This window comes from Schistocerca americana, chromosome 8, assembly GCF_021461395.2.
Source record: "Schistocerca americana isolate TAMUIC-IGC-003095 chromosome 8, iqSchAmer2.1, whole genome shotgun sequence".
NCBI lineage: Eukaryota > Metazoa > Arthropoda > Insecta > Orthoptera > Acrididae > Schistocerca > Schistocerca americana.
This window is the reverse complement of record NC_060126.1, coordinates 185,584,189-185,604,297: the sequence shown is the minus strand read 5'-3', so window position 1 is coordinate 185,604,297 and position 20,109 is coordinate 185,584,189. Positions and strand designations below refer to the sequence as shown.

The 20,109-nt window shown below is 38.3% G+C and overlaps 1 protein-coding gene across 1 annotated transcript in view; it reads left to right on the top strand.

Annotated features, from left to right (window-relative positions):
• Nucleotides 1-20,109, top strand: part of LOC124545080 (translocation protein SEC63 homolog) — a 182,839-nt gene that overhangs the window by 92,291 nt on the left and 70,439 nt on the right. The window contains exons 7-10 of the mRNA XM_047123887.1: nucleotides 2,216-2,377; nucleotides 8,056-8,284; nucleotides 10,170-10,315; nucleotides 12,600-12,747. Coding sequence (XP_046979843.1) covers nucleotides 2,216-2,377; nucleotides 8,056-8,284; nucleotides 10,170-10,315; nucleotides 12,600-12,747 — 685 coding nt within the window. The remainder of the gene's footprint in view (nucleotides 1-2,215; nucleotides 2,378-8,055; nucleotides 8,285-10,169; nucleotides 10,316-12,599; nucleotides 12,748-20,109) is intronic.

Genomic DNA, 20,109 nt, shown 5'->3' with positions numbered 1-20,109 from the left:
ATTTGGCTCATTCAGGTACACGACCAAGAGTCCAAGTTGCTGACACAACATTTGTGTGACCTGGAGTTAGGAATGATTGTCGAAGGTGGACACAACAATGCTCTGCCTGTCAACACTGTAAGGTGTGATGTCATGTGAAGAACCCCATGGGATACTTTGATAAACCATATTTTCAATGTTAACACATGCACCTCAGCATCCCTGGCCTACAGCCGATGTCTGGAGGTTACTGTTATCTACTAACAGCAATTGATAGATTTACAAAGGGGCAGGCGTTGTACCGATTCGAGACATATCAGCGGGAAGAGCCAGTCAAAGTATCTTGGCGACACGGGTAGGAAGATTCTGTTGCCCAGTGCACGTCACAACTGACCAGGGTCATTAGTTCGAATCTTCATTATCTCTTGAAGTGGCTAACATTTGTGGAGTCCGACATCATCATACGACAAATTATCATCCAGAAAGTAACTGAATGATGGAGCGATGGTACAGAACACTTGGAGCTGCATTGATGTGCCACGGTGACAGTGGTTCTGCAACATTTCTAATGGTGTTACTGGGTCTGAGCATTTATTTTCAAACAAGTCCAAGAGGCATCCACAGCAGAGCTTGTGTACGGGGAAACCTTGCGCCTTCCTGGCAATTTCTTTGAAGAGCTTAAGAACGAGATTGGCCTACTGTAGTTATTGAAGATGGTTAAAGCACAGCTGCCAAACCTCCGGCCACAGCCATCGAATTGGCAAGGCGACATTCCATCATTTGTGCACCGAGACTTCAGCAACTTTCGCATGTGATGTTATGAGCCAACAGTGCAGCCACCATATACCATATGTTATAAAGTTCAGCAAAGTAACACACACAGAATGAAGCTCCAGATTCACAATGAACTGGTTATTGTGTCAGTTGATCGAGTGAAGCCAGCTTACTTACTGCCAGAAGACCTACAGCAGGAAGGCATACAGGACTCGCAGTGGAATATGGTGTCACAGCGGGAGCAAGCATCTTCAAGAACAGCAAATACACCAAATCTGGTGGAAGATCAAGTTGCACAACTGGTGATTTGTACAAGGGCACGTCAAAAGATCCAATACAGGTTTCCAAACCTACCTGGAGTTCTACTCTAGCAGGAGGGGGCTGTGTGGGCGCGGGAAGGTATACAAAATAAACAAGCAGTTACACACAGTGCAGTAGTCAGTGGCAAAGACATTAATTATTTGAATACTGTTTATTCTTTGTCTTTGTTCTATGAAATGTTCCATTGTTGCTTATACGCTTTTATGTTTTATGACTGAGAAATGAAGTTGTATGTTCTCGTATGTGCGTCTAAGAAGTTATTATTTAATATGATGTTAGGTAGCGGCCATATGTTGACTCTTGTTATGTAAGTCAATTCACAAAAATGAAGAAGTTCAAAAATTAAAGAGTAAATATGGCTCTCTCTCTCTCTCTCTCTCTCTCTCTCTCTCTCTCTCTCTCTCTCTCTCTCTCTTTTTTTTTTTTTTTTAAAAAAAAGAGTAATTATTGTTCCACATTTCGCATTATATTCTTCAAATCAATAAATTTGTGCTACTACACACTTTCAGGAGTGGCCTGTGTGTTAATTAATGGTTTAAGCTCGTTTTATTTCTTCCAAATCCCTCCAGCCATTTCAGCGTGAAAGAGGAACAAACATACTCACACACAAACTTTAGCATTTATAGAAGTAATACATACACGACATTATGATACAGATACGTCAGATGACGGTGATTATGATTAGTGTTTGTTATTCAACAGCTATTTGTCCTATGATGGTATTACTCAGTTTAGTCCATACATTGTGGTCCTGTTTCATTATTGCTTTCTTATTTGTTGAATGTTATGTATTTGAACCTGTTGCCTTGAACTCCTCTCTTTTGACCTGGAAGTGTATTCATCACTTTGCTTGCTTCTGCTTGGATTTTAGCCTCTTTCACCCAAAAGAGGAAATATTTGTTCAATAGAACTACAGGATTATTGTTTTTGTCATCCTGTTTAGTGTTGTTATAGTTGCCATGGTCAGAGAATAAAACCTTTTCCTTCTTTTATAGCAGTAAAATGTCAAATAAAGGTTTTGCCGGGAATAGATTCTGTAGGTGTCACAAAATTAATTTTTATGTTTATTTGATTTTTTGTTTTAGCCGCACGGTTTGAAAGTGCAGCATTACTTATATCTGACGTACAATTATGCTTGCAGGTTCTGCTTAATACTACACAGATGTATTACTATTTCTTTCATAAAACACCTTCAATGGCTCTAAAAAGGGTAATTATGATCCTTGCAGCCTCACTGGAGTTTGAGAAGAAGCACAACAGTGAGATTGTTGAGAGACCAACAGACAATGAAGAAGTTCCTCATGTAAGTATAACTGCATTTTCTGCTAATGTTTTTCTGGATCTTAATTACACAAGAATTATTCTGACATTAAAGAACAACACTACAGACTTAAAATGTAATGCATAAAGGTACCATCATTTTAACATTTGAAACTATAACTTTTTAAATGTTGTTAATTTATAATTTATTCATATTTGTTCGTAATAATACAGTATGAGCAATGTGTGTTAAGTTTTAAATGTTCTAAAGAGCATGTTTATGGAATTAAATTAAGGTCGGTTGTTAAATATATTGTCAGTATCTTGTAATTTGTTTACAATGTGCCTCTCTTTATAAGGATAATGTATGAATGATGATTGTAAGGACACACATTGTTTGTAATAATACTTGCTCTTCAAATGCCAGTCTTGAGGTGATAACAATAAATACAGGACCTTAAGGGAAAACTGCAGTTGTAGAAATAGGTAAAAAATGTACAGCTGCAGGGCATTACAGATGATACTGAATAACAGTTCTTCCTCTTAACTAAGTATTCTGCTCAAAAAATGTAGAGGAAAGTGCCAGACGTTGTAAGTAGAGGGATAAGTCTGTCACATAAAGATGAATGTACAAGACATCAAAAGTGCTATTGGAATACTGTTCTGCAGCTGGACTAAAACTAGAAGACATGTTACCTTTCAAACAATCTGCCACCTTGATTCTATCCTGAATATGTTTTATTTTAATTATTTTCTTGTACGGTCACTGTTATTGAATTATCCTGGTGCAGTGGAACTGCCATGTGACTTCTCCATCTGCAGAGGGTCGAGGGCTGCAAGAGAGCTTCATAGTATTCAAGCTACGTAATGACGTAAATGTTGTTCAGTAACGCTTTTGTATTTCATTGTTCCAATATAACAGTTACAACATTGGGTGAATGAATCAGTGCAGCAGAACATCATCTGTGAACAGTCTTAAGGGTAAGAAGTGATGCTATATGTGGTGTGGTAGAGGGATTGTGTTGCCACAGCGAAGTAGACAGCACAAATTGATACCACAGATATTAGCGACGGCTCCTGAAGACCACGCATCCCCTCTCAGCATGGCAGCGCCTTCACGCTGAGGTCAGTTTAGTGTTGAGCTAGCAAGAACTCTCCCAGTTCAAGATATTACTTGCAGCAGTCAACATCATTGAGTAGGAGAGTGACAGTTAAAGTTTCTAATGGACATATACTTTCATCAGTGTTGAACATTGTACCAAGAGAATGGTTTGTTAATTAGTGCGTTGAGTAATACTTCGCTAGTCCATGACAGTTGTAAATTATCCAGTACTTCTACGATGAAGAAGTTTGTCAAAGTTAAGTAAATCTTTTATTCTTTAATGTGATAAAGTGAATTACTATTTTATGGTTTCTAGTATGATAAGCCTTCTTCCAGAGCAGTCAAGCAACCCACAGTTGTGACTAGACGAAAGTAATTTCACATGGCCATAATACTATCCATTCATCAGATAAAATTAGTCTTCTATTATCTTTGCCGTTTTCTTGCCACTTTGCTCTACCTAACTTTGCCTCATGCCAGTTGAAAAATTCTAAAAAATTTTTTACTCCTCCATATGGGATTGCATTTACCTTCCCAACCAGAGCTATTTGTCCAGAAACTGAGTCAGTGATACAGCAGTCAGCACAGGATTCAAGGAAATAGTCATCTGAGTTATGACATTTCTAAAGATTCTGTATAAGAATCAACATAAATTACAAAAACAATTATCATATGAAACCCAGCTCTTTCTGCTCATCTACAAGATCTGGAGAGCAGTAGATACTTGTGGCCAGGTTGGTATGGTGTTCCTTAACTTCCGGGAGATATTCGATATAGCTGCACTCTGCCACCTAATGAACAAAACAAGTGTGTCCCAAATATCAGACTAGTTGTGGGATTGAATTGAAGAGTTTCTAGCAAATGGAACACACTAGACCTATGTATTCTTAAGGGAGAGAAATATTCAAACATAATCGTGACTTCAGACAAACCCTGAAGGAGTGCTGTAGAACTCGTTGAAAGTTCCTTCAGGCTTTTTGTGGATGATGCTGTTATATACAGACATGCCTCACTAAAAATGTATTGTGTGGATGACTAATAATTATTTGTTGTATTGTTTTGTGTGTGTTGTATAAATGATTATGGAATTAAATGAAGGGCTAGGGTGGAATCTGGTGATGGCACATAACTTACTGAGGTTATCTTCCATTAGGAAAGTGGGTACGTAGAGTGACTGTGATATGATGTATAAATTATAGAGTGCAGCAATCAGTCCTCTCTCTCTCTCTCTCTCTCTCTCTAGGTTTTATTTGGCAAATCCAGATTTCGGCTAGTGCCTTGCCATTATCAATGTACTATTTTCTAGTCTCAATGCATGTCAGTTCCCTGTTGTTCGGGTGTCAGTCACAGTTCTTTGAAAACTACATACAGTATGCAGCACGTAGTATTCAAAGAACTGTGACTGATGCCTGAACAACAGAGAACTGACATGTGTCAAGACTAGAAAATAGTGCACTGATAATAGTCAGGCACTAGCCAAAATCTGGATTTGCAAAATAACATGCAAAAATGTGGGGAAAAAAAATAATACGACAGATTGCTGCACTCTATAATTTATAAAACATAACTTACTCCTCTGGAATGACAGAAATTTGTTACCAAGCTTAACATTTGCCTCTAATTGACTAATTGTCAACAGTGACACAATCCCAAGAGACACTGCAGGAAGATTAGAAATATAACCCCTTAAATGTGAAGGACTGCCACAGTAGCCGGTCTGCACAATGACCCAGTTGCCATTATTTTAACATAATTTCAATATCAGTGCAGCAGTTGGACCCTTATCACACAATGTCATTTGCATTAAACTTGACAGATAGGGAGTACATGAGTTTATTCTCAATCATTACCATCAGTGGATACTCATCGTATTGTATAGTTTCTATATTCTGCCAAGCAAAGTGTTGTAACCAAGTAATACACAAAATCAACCAAGTCACTCAACTATGACATTCTTCGTAACCTCTGAACATCAAGCCTCTCGGGATCCAGAAGATACAAACTAGAAATACAACAAAAGGTTCAGTGAGCATCCGCCGGTAGATGGCACTGTGGAAAATGTGCTGTGTGCACGCTTCCCACCATCGGCCACTCGTGGCTGGCCTGCATTGATACAGTTGACAGATGATTTGAGCGCACACATGGCAAGCCGCACTCGATGCACTCAAACTCGCATGCACTAGTAGCGGGATACAGCACAAAACTCTTTAGTAAGGAATAAAATGTGCTTCAACATGTACCTCACTGAAAGGATTGGCATTAAACAATCTGACTTTCGTTTATATTATGTGCAGATATCTTGCAGCCAAAAATGTGTTTACGTGTGCATTCAATGAAAATACATAACACATAAAAAGGAGGGAGTATGATGGAAAATGTCACAGGAATATTTAGAACATTGGCTCAAAATCTGGTGACCTCTTCTGTCCCTGCTGGCTCAATGCCAGTGGTAAAATTTTCTTTCATTACCAGAACTCTCTCTTGTGTGGGTACCACTACCTTCTGTGTTTTTATGACCTTGTCTGCAGAGGCCACTAAAATAATTTCTAAACGAAAAATAAATAAGAACCAGATTTTCCAAAATATTAGATTGTTTCTTCTTTCCTTAGCCACAACTGGTGACGTTTGAGATGCTCATGTTATCTTGTAGTATTGTTCTTTCCTCACTGAATGACCACTTTCTTTCCGTCCAGGGATGCATGTCTGAAGGACATTGTAATGTGAAGGTACAGACACTCTATAAACACAGACATGTACTTTCTTTCCTTCCAGGGATGCATGTCTGAAGGACATTGTAATGTGAAGGTACAGACACTCTATAAACACAGACTTTGTAAGCATCAATGATGTACTCATGCCTCAATGGGCTAAAATGACAATAAAATATTTCTCTCTTCCTGTGCAGGAATCACGAAATGGGCTATTGGACTTTTTCATGACATGTGGAAGTTTGGGTCGGTCCTGGAGGCTCGCTCAGATAACTGGAGTGTTTAATATGACCACTCATGGTAGCTGCGAAGCATAGGTTCCAGTATCAGTCTGACACAAATTTTTGAGTATCACAAATAACTGACATCAACCCGGATTCAAAAAATTCAAATCCATTTCAAAATATTCGACAGGGCAGCTTTCTATAATCTTATCAAAGTGTATACTTTGCTGTATACAGGTGTGATTAAAATGGCTGCTTTTCTGTTTTTTGCACACCTTATGGCCTTCCATCTATCTACAATAGAAGAGATGAACTATTTGAAGATTGCAGTCGCTTTTGATTTTGGTCTTTTGACTGTCTTAGGTCTTTTGACTGTCTTTGGTTTGTCCTTGCCATAGTAGCTGTGAGCTTTTTTTATTTGGAGTATCATTTGCATGCATCTTAGGCTGTGAAGCTTCAGTGTTTGGTTTCCACAGTAGACAGCAGACATTTTCACCATAAAGTGTCATGATATTGTGGCTAGAGATTTGATTTATTTTGCTTTCAGCTAGCATACTGATGAGGCTGTGGACTTTCTACATTTTTCCTTCAAAGAAAGGCTTTGTTGTAAATGAAGTGAAACACGCTTTTAGAAAAGGAAGGATAAATTAGCTTAGAGCTCTTGATTGTAGGGCAGCCATATATAACTAGTACTCCTCATTGATACTCCTTTCATTTACACAAATATATTTATCTAATTAAATCTTATATAAGCTTCTTATTTTTTATTTACAAGCAGATTTACTGAGGGATCAGCTTATAACTTAAAAGAAACTTATTTTAATAACTTAATAGATAAAATTGGGCCACTGCCTAACTGCAACTATTGATTTATTAATCTGTCATCCAATTCAGTCACTCCAGCATCACTTTCACCGTAATAGTTTCGAGCCCTTGTGTCATACTCCAACCGTGATTCGGCTGTGTAGGAACTAGCTGAGACGGTCATAAAACAAAACATTATAATACTGCTTTTTTCCCCTTTATAATAATTGACAGAGACATTTCTGTTCTCTTACTGGCATTTAGCTAGCGAATGTGGTTGATACCTGACTCCATTCTTCAACTTTGGGAAACTCTAAACTCTACTGTCAAGTGTGACTCTTGTATCTGCTGGCCGATGGATCTATGAGATGTTACTCACGTAGCTTACAGAAACTCTAACATTACAAAATGGGCTGTTCCCTTGTCATTGGGGTTTCCCTTCTCAGTTTAATGGACTTTCTACACAGCAAATAAATGAAAGTCCAAAATAATTAAGAAATGTTCCCAGATGCTGGATTTCAGAGTTCATAATATAGTAATTACAGAACTCTTTGTGTGCTCTCATTTTTGTTAGAGGTGAAATCTGATTACTGTATGCGATTTACTATTATACCATTGTAGGATCATAGTAAACTTAATTTTTTTTTCTTAGACTGCTGTGTAATTCTGTATTAAAGTATGGCAAAAGTGTATTATTTCTTTAAATTCTTTTATGCATAAGGATCAAACAGTGGAAAATCCAGGATGGAATGTAACAATATTATGAAACTTCAGCAACTTTCCTTTTCATAATATGTATACATAAGGGGTAACCCATCATCAATTTGGACAGTTTATATGGAGCCAATTGCGTTGATTTTTTTTTTCCTTTTTTCTTCAACAGCTCATTAAGCAGATACCAAACCTCAGTGAGAAGAATCGTGAGCGACCACTGTGCTTCCTGTACTCTTTGAAGGCACGTGCAATCATTCATGCCCATCTGTCTCGAATTCCTCTCAACCCAGAAACTCTTGATAAGGATCGGCAGTACATTGTAAAGAAATGTCCGTATCTTATCCAAGAAATGGTCAACTGTGTGTCCCAGCTCATTCTTCTGGCATACGCCAGGCGAAGTAAGTATTGTGTGAATGCTATAAGGTGATTTGAGCACTGTGCATTTAGATTTCAGAGTGGAAGAAAGAGATAGCTCAAAGTGACAGTAGAAAACATTGTAATGTGATATGTATTGTTGTAGACCTATGCCCATCTTAATGAGAATTTGTTTGTAATTTGTAATGCTTAGCAGTACTGTGTTCTCAGCTTCTTCTTTTGCTGTGCAGCCTGTATTTATAGCTGCCTTCTTATGTTTTCAACTGTAGCATGAAAATTCTATGTAAATCAAATAAACCAAATAACTTTTATAAGTAGGTAGGCTGCATTGGTACATGATTTTTTTCAGTTACGTGAAAGTAACAGTTTAAAAAACATCATATATATGCAGTAGATATAATAAATTAGTAAGAGCCATTTAGGTCATCACTTACGTTTTCAACTGTAGCATGAAAATTGTATGTAAATCAAATAAACCAAATAACTTTTCTAAGTAGATTAGCTGTATTGGTACATGATTTTTTTTTTCAGTTATGTGAAAGTAACGGTTTAAAAAACATCATATATTTGCAGTAGATATAGTAAATTAGTAAGAGCCATGTCATCATGGATATGAAGACAAGTGTGAATGTTACTTGCCGAAATGCAATGTAGATCCTGTGGTGGGCAGAATAATGGTCAGGGTTCTCCAACAGATGGCAGCACTGTGACATTGCACCAAGGCAATAGCTGCAGACATACACAGTGTACAATCATGGGTTGTATCAGTGAGTAGTCGTAAGGCTGTTTGCATGCTGTTGCATGCTCAAGTGTTACTTAATTGAGCAAGTCCATTGTGTCTGTGCATAGCAACATGCCGCATACATGTAGTAAAAGCATAACTCTAGTTTGGAGGCATTTAAACCAAATGTTGTATGTACATGACTCATTATTTGTGGAATTGTTTGTGTAAAGTACTCTGAGGATAACATACTTGTACTGCCTCATAGGGGTGGGGCTGAGAAGCCACGATATGAAAAAATATTAGATAGCAACCGATATGAGTATATAATCCATTGTTTTTGGTGTCACAAGGTTCATTGGTGACAGAATCCGTAGTTTTCGGGGTCACAAGGCTCATTGGTGACAGTCCTGGTATGTTCCCATCGTAGAGCTAGAGGTTGGAGAGGGAGAAGGGGGGGAGACACTGTGATGTAACACTGTACCTCTGTAACACCTGAAGCAATTTCTGCCAAACTTGGCACAACTATTACTTCTGCCTGAAAAAAAATTTGTAACAGACAAGCATATGAGCAAAAAAGCACGACTCAGAAACATCTGGAGCAATTTCTATCAAATTTGGCTTGTACGTGACTCTTTATTTGTAGATAAATACTGTGGGAGTAAGATACCCCTACAACTACTGGAGGTGCTGTATTCCTTTCCGGCCATCAGTTGACTTCAAATACTGTAAAAGTATGAACTGCAGCATGTCTCTTACATGCATCATTCATTGCGTCAACCAGGTACAAGACCTGAGCCGTGCAGCAACCCAACAATTTTGTTAACGTGTTTAGTGTCGGAGATCATGAAGCACGACAGAATACTTCAGATACATTTAATATTCTCTCTAGAGTTGGGGGGGGGGGGGGGCGTGTGTGTGCGCAAGTAGTTGGGTAGGAGATCATTTGCAGATGTTTTTTTTTTGGGGAAAATGTGGGATTAAGAAAGCTGACCATTAGCACTCAGTTAGATCATGGGAGAAAACTAGTACATATTAGTATTAGTTTGTAAATGTAATCATTATTATTTAATGTAATTTTTATGTTTTTCTATAAATTGTCCATGATATTTCACAACATTTTCTCAGTTTAACTGAAAAAAGTGCCACATAAATATTGCACGTGGGTACCTTTTATTATGTTTCAGTACCAAGACTGCCAAATATTGAGACAATAGAAAACTGTATGAAACTGTGTCCAATGATAGTACAGGCTATGTGGGAATATAAAAGTCCACTCTTACAGCTGCCATATGTTACAGATGACAATTTGAAGTATTTTGTAAATAAAAAGGTAAGTACAAGTAAGAAGACTGGTAATAGGTATCTGCATAATTTAGTTACGAAAAATCTGTTACTTGCATAATTATGATTCCTAGTGTATCCCAGCTGTGGAGTAAATGGGTTCTATGCCTGTAAATAGTAAGGAGGCAATATAAATGCTCTCAAGATTCTAGAGTGTTGCCAGAGTGCCTTGTTAAAAACTGTATGATGTTTCAGTGAAGTGCAATGAAGGGACTCATTTTCCATAATTTGGATGAATTTTTTTGTATATCTACCTTATAGGGTGATATTCTCAAAGTCAAAGTTAACCCCCACTCCAGGAATCAGCATAGGGGGAACAGGTGCAAGAATCCTGCGTTGGCATTCTAGATAAGGTTGTAATGGAGGTGCTTCACCATTGCATTCTCCGACCTGTTATGAAGTGAAGTGTCAGTTGTGGGAATGGCTGTGACGAGAACTTGTACAGTGTAGTGTTGGATTTGTATTGTCACGAATGAAGGGAAGGGAGAAAGTAAAGTCAAGTGCCAGCATCTAGCCTAAATGTGTTGAAGATCACAAGGGGACTGCCGAGCTCGGCGCCCTCAGCCATCAACAGTGCTAGATGCCCTCACTTCATGAAGCCCTATGGAGTGTTGTCAGACTGCCTTGTCAAAAACTGTATGATATTTCAGTGAAGTTCAATGAAGGGACTCAACCAACGGCACTGACTCAAAGGCTGGTGACTTATCCCACTACCTCTCCTCCTCTTGTCAGCCGAATACTGATTGGAAAATTTCCCCCCACTAGGATTCTAACTGGCTTATGTCTCAAGTCTACTGCTGCTGCACAGACCTGTGTTGGTGACCTGCCCTACAGAAGCAGGTTCAAAGTTACTATTGATAATTTATTTCATGTAAGACACAACATTCCTGAGGTAAGTTCAAGCAAAAACGCATATGTGCATCTCAAGTGCACACCTCGTATGTTGATTGCACAGAACTGAACAATAGTATATCTATTCATTTTCTTCACAATTGCCATTTGAAACAGCATGAGGCCCAAAGCACACTTTGTAATACCCTTTTTCTCTTAAACCGTGGTTTCTGGTCTGTTCGACTGGGCTTAAGGTAACAGTTGAGAACATTGAAATTTGGAAAGAAAGTCTGCATAATGAGGCACAGGATTTTCTGTACTGTGAATTTTTATGAACATCTTGCTGACTTGCACCGTTGAAATAAGAGAACCCAGAAGCACGCTCACACTTTTAAAATGAACAAAAAGAACAAATAATCATGCATATTTTTAAGGTACTGCTACTCTTTGATGCAGATCTGCTGACAAAATGAGATTGAGTCATTTTGTACAATGATTTACTTGTAGTTATCATCTCTGTTTCAACAAACATAGGATGAAGTGAATGATACTGAGTTCGACACGAAAGTTGGTTTCTATGTGACTGAACTGTTATGCAATGGTTCTTGACTGAACTCTTCTGCGACAGTTCTGAATCTGAAACTGGCCACTCTTCTGCACTAAAATGAATAATGATAATGTGTTGCCTGAAAATTCAGTTTGGTGGCCTTCTCATTAAGCCTTCTTATCACCTATGTACCAATTGTTCCAGGAATAAACTCCATTTTTTTCTCTACTTTTTTTTCCTACTTTCAGAGTGAACAGAATATTAGGAAGGCGAGAATTGAAATGTTACAGACATTAATGTTATGTAACAGCTTCTTTTGGTGAGATGACAAAGATATTATTTACATATCAATTAAAAGAAAAAGAAGAATGTGAGCTAAAAAGAAATGCTTTGCATCTGTCCACAAATGTCTCACCCCAACAATTCGCTATTGTGGTCTTCCATTAATAATCAGAAATGATTTTCTGAAGATAATCAGTTGGTGATTCATTAAAAGGTCACAGAAATTTAGCCAAACCTGTGTCTGAGAGTCCAACAACATTTACTACCCCAGAAATCCTAAATGGAACAATTAAGTTACGAAAAAACGACATTTCTGTAGAGCCGGAGATAACGGCAATTGTTTAATTGTAGAAATAATGTAATTATCTGGCATAATCACATACATGTCTTTAGAAATAAATGTGATTTAATTATTCTAAGAACAGTTAATGTAAATTTTTAAAACCCTTAATTAATTTTAAAAGATTTTAAAATGTTTTATTTTATTTTTTTAAATAAACTTCTTTTGTATAGTTTATCACATCAGTACAAATTTTCTAGATTCATCTAACTACATCCAGTACAGAATTCTTTGCAATTATAAAATTTATAAAACATTTGTTCACTTTTACAGAGATATATAAAAACAATTCAGCAGTTTGCTCAATTAAAACATGAAGAGAGGAGGAGCATTTTACGCAATCTTTCTGATGAACAGTACCATGATGTTATGAAGGTTGCAGGGAAAATGCCTTATATTGAGTTTAAAGTGAGATCTGAAGGTGAGTATTTTACAGATTACAGTCATTGCCTGATTCCTGTTATTATTATTATTGTTATTATTATTCCTTCATTATTTCAATCAATTAGAGACCATAATATCTAACACTCTCTTTTCCCGGTCATTAACTGCCACCCAGTGCTCCTGCATTTGTTTGAGGTGTTATTTTCTCTCTTCAGTCTACATCTTCAGCTTCGGCTTTTCGTGGAAACCTTTATGTGCTCGTAGTTTTTTCTCAAGCAGGTCATGTGACAGGATATCTTTAAAAGAATTATCCAGTTCTCGTAGACCTTTTTCAACTTCGTGATCTATGCTCCTTTGGGTTCCTTTAACTAGAAGGACAGTTAATATCCTTCTAGATATCCTTTCTGAACTCATTTGGGTCATGTGGCCATAAAAGGCAATCCTGTCTTGAATCATGTCATGTGTCTCCTCCACATGCTTATATAGATCATGATTGTGAAGTGTTTTGTACTAGCTGTTTTCTTTGACAGGACCTTGGACTTTTTTCTACATCTCTCTTTCTTTGGCCTCACGTTTCTCCGTTAGGCCTTTCCTGTTCATTGTAAGAATCCCTGTCTCACACTGAGCCTCCTATCGAATAATTGTGCAGCAGTGTGTAATTTTGGCATGTAAGGATATTGATTTCTTAGTGTAGGTGCCTTTAGTAAGTTTGTAGGCCATTTTCAGTTTCTAAATGTGGGCACAGAGTCTTTTGTCTCTGGTATGTTAGGCTTTACCCATTCACCTAGGAATTGAAAGTTTCCTTGCCCAATTAATTTTTTGTAGTCGGATCTCCAGTTCTCTTGGCATTTATTTTATGTTCGTCATAAAGAGAGCCTTCTGAAAGGAGAACTGAAGTCCAGCCTTCACTGCTTGTGTCCTCAATTGATTAAGCTGTCTTTATGGCATAGCTTGGGAATCTGAAAAGGTCATTAGATGATCTGCAAAGGCTAGACAGGGGTTAATGAGATTCGTGTACTTGTAGACTAGCCTGAACTACCCCTGGACTCTTTCAGTCATTCTCAGATCATCTTTTCTAAAATACAGTTGGAAGCGATGAAGTTCAGATTAACAATCTGTTCAGCACATGATCGTCTTTTGCTGAAACCCTTCGATATTTCCCTAACTGTGGACTGATTTGATGTTCTATCTTATGCTGTAGAGCCTTTGAAAGGATATTGTGAGTTGTTAGCAGGAGAGATATGTCATGGTAGTTGTTCACATCTGTTCTGTCATCTTTCTTATGTAGTGGATGAATTATGGCAGAGGTCCATCCATTTGGAATTTTTTTGCTTTCCCAAATCTCTTGAATAATTGCAACAAGTTTATTGATTGCCTTTTGCCTTGCATACTTCCACACGCCAGCATTTATCAGATGTTCACCCAGTGGCTGTTTGTACTTCAGTGCTCGGATGATCTTCCTCATTTTTTCCTTTGTGGAAAGAGGTTTGGATGGGTGTTGGGATTGTTTTTGTACATGAATGTGGTCTCTGGAACCTTGTATTTGAGGAGACATTCAAAATAACTAGTAGTTAGCAGTTACCTTTGACACAATACGCTACCTTCCCTTTGAAATCTTTGAATCATAGACTCGTGCCGTTGTACTTGAATCAGACTGTACTTGAAGGTTTTACTGAAGTTACACGTATTATCGCTCTGGAAGCCTTGCTCAGTCTATAGAAACTGCTTCATAACCAAGTGCAGAATTCACCCCATGGATGGCTCTTTTATGCTAATTTTCTTCTGTTGAGGAAGTTGACCCTATTTGCTTTATTTTTCTGGCAATTTCATTTCTGTCAAGCATTTGTCGTAGTTGTACTACTGCATCACATTTGTTATACCACCAAGCATTCTTTCTTCATTTTGTGAGTGAGACAGTCTCCTCAGATTTTATGACTATAGCCTATTGTAGTAGTTCACAGTTCTCAGAATTTAAAGTAGCCAACATGTGGGTGAATTTCTTTCTGCTCCTTAACCTGTCTCCGCCACACTTTTTTCAGGAGTAAACTTCTTGCTAGTCAATGAAAATAATCAATTTTTGAAAATATTATGTCATTGGATAGATAAAAAAATCTACTTATCAAGCAGTGGGAGGCAAACAAACTAATAAAGGTATTTAAATTTGCAAGCTTTTGGAGTCCATGGCTCTTTCTTCTGGCAGAAGGGTTGAAGGCTAGGGGAGAGGGGTGAAGGAAAAGCACTAGTGAGATTTAGGGAATGGGGTGAGTTTGAAAAAATCATCCAGAATCCCAGGTCAGTGGAGACTTACCATATGGGATGAGAAGGAATGACTAATTATTGGGGACTGCACTGGGCGAGATTTGGAATCGTGAGAGCTTAAAGTTGGAAGGTGGATAACGCACTAGACAGAGATTACTGCCAAAACATAGCGCATAAGTTAATAACAGTGTAAAGCTGAGTGTTTTGTGGTGATCAGTATATGATGGTGAGACAAGGCACCCGTGACTTGTTTCAATTTGCTGGTCTTAAGAATGGTGTTTGAATTGAAAGTAAGGAAAGGGCACCAAGGTCACAACTGTCATGTTCTAGAGAATGCGCTGCACCCACATATTGTGTGTTGCCAGTATACACCCTCTGCCTATGCCCATTCATCCTAATGGATAACTTGGTGGTAGTCATACCGATGTACATAACAGTTGGTATATGACATGCATCATTTTGCAGGTGGCTCACCCTAGATAGTGCGTGTTTTATCAGTATAGATGGTGGTAGGAGGATGAATAGGGCAAGTCTCACAAAGGAGACAGTCACTGGGGCAGGAGCTATAGGGTAAGGAAATGGATGCAGAAGAAGAATAGGGTCTGACAAGGATACTGCAGAGATTAGGAGGGCAATGAAAAGCTATTGTAGGTATCATGGGCAAGACAAGAATAACACTGAGTGACAAGAGGTGTACTCTTAAGTTGTTTTGGAAGGATTGGATGTGCTGGCTCAGGAAATCTGCTTTTGAACTGGGCTGGTGGGGTACTTACATCAAGTAAGGGTTGAGATGAGAATGGTGATGTATAGCAGTAGAGTCTGCATCCGAACAAATACACTTGCCTCAAATGCCAACATTGTATGGGAGGGAATATTTGAGATGGAAAAGATTGCAACTGTCAAAATGTAAGTACTGTTGTTTGTTAGTAGGTTTAATGTGAACAGAAATCTGTTGCTAACCTTCAGTGAAGATCAGATCAAAGTTGAGGAAAGTGACACGGGATCTGCAATAGGACCATGAGAAATTCAATTGGGGGAATGTATTGAGAGGTTCCAAGAATTTTAACGTCAACCTTTCCATGAGTCCATGTGGCAAAGATGTCGTCAATGTGTCTAAACCAAACTAGGGGCTGAAGGCTAATGAATCTTAGGGAAGTCCCCCCACCCCCACCCCCCTACCCTCACCCCTCCTCCCAGGTGAGGCACGAAAAGGTTGGCATACAAAGGAGCCTTACTGATACCCATGACTGCACTCCCGATCTGTTAGTATGTGTGCCCCTCAAAGGTAAAATAGTAGTTAGTAAGCATAAAGCTGATTAAACTGAGCAGAAAGGATGTCACAGGTTTGGAATCAGATGGATGCTGACTGAGGAAATGTTCAGCAGGAGACAGACCATGCACATAGGGGTAGCTAGTATAGAGAGAGGTGGCATCAGTGGTGACAAGCAGGGTATGTGGTGGGAGTGGGATGAGACAGTCTACGAAATGGACAGTGTCTCTATTATAGGAGTAAAGTCTTTGTATTATGGGTTATGGGTGCTGATCAACTAAGGCAGATATGAGTATGGTTGTTGCTTTGTAGTCAGCAACTACGGGGCGGCCTGTTGTAGAGCATTTCTTTTCTACAACATGAAAGTAATGACCTCGGTGCCTGTTCCATCACATGTGTCACCTGGATTCGTTCCCCAGACACCAGTTTCTCAGAATTGCGCAGATGGGATCTGGTATTATAACCTGTCCTCTGTTCTCTCCACCCATGTGGCCTTAATTTACATTAATTTCTTTGGTTGCAGCATTTCTTCACAGCAACTATTCATTTCCTCTTTTCCTTTGAGTTTTCTGCACCTTTTATTTTATGACCTGTCTGTTCTCCCACTTCTGTCATGACCAAGGCACTTAGATTACTGCGATTATTAACTCGTGCACGATGTTTTGGCAGTAATATCTGTCTTACATATTACCCTATCTTTCGCCTTTAATCTCTCAGGTTTACAAATCTCATTCGGTGCAGTCACCTAAAATCTGTCTTTCCTTCCCGTCTGATAAGTCTCCCGTGATCCATGACTGTGGATGACTTTTCCAAATTCTCACCATTTCCTAAATCTCACTAGTCCTTTTCCTTCACTCCTCAACCTTTCCGTTTAACTCTTCTGCCCGAAGGAGGAGCCACTAGATCCAAATCCTTGCAAATTTAAATATCTTTATATCTGTGTTCCCCTTTCGCGACATGGTGAGTAGATTTTTTTATCTATCTACCCTTCTCACTAAAGGTGAATATTTTGTGTCTCAGGACCCAAGTGATCTTAGTGATTTTGATCAAGATAAACTCGCATTGCAGTGTTCTTCTTCGACATACCGGTGTGGAAATGTGCACAGAATCAGCTAAGTGAAAAGTCTGTGCAGTAAGCACGTTTATTTACATATAAAAAACTACATAGGAATTTTCATTTGTGCAAGACTGCATGTATAAGATCATGTGCTGATTTAAAGTTCTAGATTTACATATTTTACTGTGTGTTGTTTCCGTGTAATCTTTCATTGCTTTACCAATACTCATTTGTATTGTGATATATTGTGAATTTCCAAATATTTGCGAGTGCCGCAGTAAACTTATACTGTTGTCGTCAGTTGTGGGCTTAAACTTAATTGTGCTCTTTTAAAAATTTTGAGAACAGTAGGCCTATCCTCATGCAGAACAGTCATTCTCTCTAATTTCACTGTACAATTATGTGAGAAGTGCATTATTTTGAGAATTTTTGGATGCTTACAAAAATATGTTTTCATAAGTTACCAATAAGAGTGTTTTGTATATGTAATTTATTTCATAGGAAGTCAGTGTTTTTGTTCACAATTCTGCCAAACAATAAATCACCCTTGAACTTCATTATACATCAGCGCAAATAAACAGGCATTATTGAAAATTTTCGGAAGCTATCATTGTCCTTGCGTAATCTATAAGTAGTTCGCAGCAAATTGGCATTTTTTGATTTAGTTACTGTAGCAGATTTTCTAACTAACATATTGTATTACATCTATTTTTCCCTTAAAGAGGAGTAACCCTGTATATTATCTGCAATAATTGTAAATTAGCTCTGTTTTTTAATTTCTAACAGCTACAGTTAACCTCAAGACATTTTAGGAAACTAGTAGTATTTACCATAGGTTTTGTGTTGCGTTAATAGAAATCTCATTTTGTGTATTTACTTCAATTCTTATAGGTAAGTAGCAACTTTTTAACTCAACAGTTTAAAAGATATTTGTAGTTGTCGTTGTTGTGGTCTTCAGTCCAGAGACTGGTGTGATGCAGCTCCCCCCCCCCCCCCCCCCCCTTCAGCTGTGACTTATTTAACTGATAGTTTGGTAATTTTCACATCTGTCAACACCTGCTTTCTTTGGGATTGGAATTATTATATTCTTCTTGAAGTGTGAGGGTATTTCGCCTGTCTCATACATCTTGCTCACCAGGTGGTAGAGTTTTGTCAGGGTTGGCTTTCCCAAGGCTGTCAGCAGTTCTAATGGAATATTGTCTACTCCCAGAACCTTGTTTCTACTTAAGTCTTTCAATGCCCTATCAAATTTTTCCCGCAGTATCATATTTCCCATTTCATTTTCACCTACAGCCTCTTCCATTTCCATAGTATTGTCCTCAAGTACACCGCCTTTGTATAGACCATCTATATACTCTTTCCACCTTTCTGCTTTCCCTTCTTTGCTTAGAACTGGGTTTCCATCTGAGCTCTTGATACTCATACAAGTGGTTCTCTTTTCTCCAAGGGTCCCTTTAATTTTCCTGTAGGCAGTATCTATCTTACAACTAGTGGGCTAAGCCTCTACATCCTTACATTTGACCTCTAGCCATTCCTGCTTAGCCATTTTGCACTTCCTGTCGATCTCATTTTTGAGATGTTTGTATTCCTTTTTGCCTGCTTCATTTACTGCATTTTTATATTTTCTCTTTTCATCAATTAAGTTCAATAAATCCTCTGTTACCTGATGATTTCTACTAGTCCTCATCTGTCTGCATACTTGATCCTCTGCTGCCTTTACTATTTCATCCCTGAAAGCTATCCATTCTTCTTCTACTGTATTTCTTTCCCCCATTCATGTCTATTGTTCCCTAATGCCCTCCCTGAAACTCTCTACAACCTCTGATTCTGTCAGTTTATCCAGGTCCCATCTCCTTAAATTCCCACTTTTTTGCAGTTTCTTCAGTTTCAATCTACTGTTCATAACCAATAGATTGTGGTCAGAGTCCACATCTGCCCCTGGAAATGTCTTACAATTTAAAACTTGGTTCCTAAATCTCTGTCTTACCATTATATAATCTATCTGAAACCTTCCAGTATGTCCAGGCCTCTTCCATGTATACAGCCTTCTTTCATGATTCTTGAACCAAGTGTTAGCTATCATCAAGTTATACACTGTGCAAAATTCTACCAGGTGGCTTCCTCTTTTGTTTCTTAGGCCAGTATTACACTATCAGATTTCTTTGTCAAAGATTTGATCAAAGATGTGATCAAATATTCCGTCAAATATATTTGACAAAGATTTTTGACATAGAGCTAGAAGGGGTATTACACTGTCATCATATTTTTCGTCAAAGTTCAAGATGGCTGACAACAACAACTTGTTATTAACTGCAGCAGTTGCATGCACTACAATTGCACAGTGTGCACATGTGGAAGAGAAGCGGCGGGGAAAAAAGGAAACATACTTGGGTGAAGCCGTGGGTTTTACGACGACACGATAAAAGCATTCAACAAAACGTGTTACGTGAGCTTATAGTGGAGGATGTCAAGTCGTACATCAATTACTTAAGAATGGGTGAGCATACATTTCTGTATGTGCCCAGTGAAGCGTATCCTCATATCACAAAGCACAATATTCACTTAAGAACTGCTACATCTGCAGAAGACAGGCTCACTGTAACACTCCAATTCCTTGCTACAGGGGAGGGTTGGGTCAGGTCAGGTCAGGTCTCCAATCTTCTTAATCTGTTTTTGTACTCATTTTGCCTCATGTTGTAAAGTGCCTCATCAGCTTCATACATCTCTATTAATTTTGTAGTTGTCGGCACATACCAATTGTGTTTACCGGCAATGTTTATAAAAACACTACAGACGACAGAACGCTGCAGCGA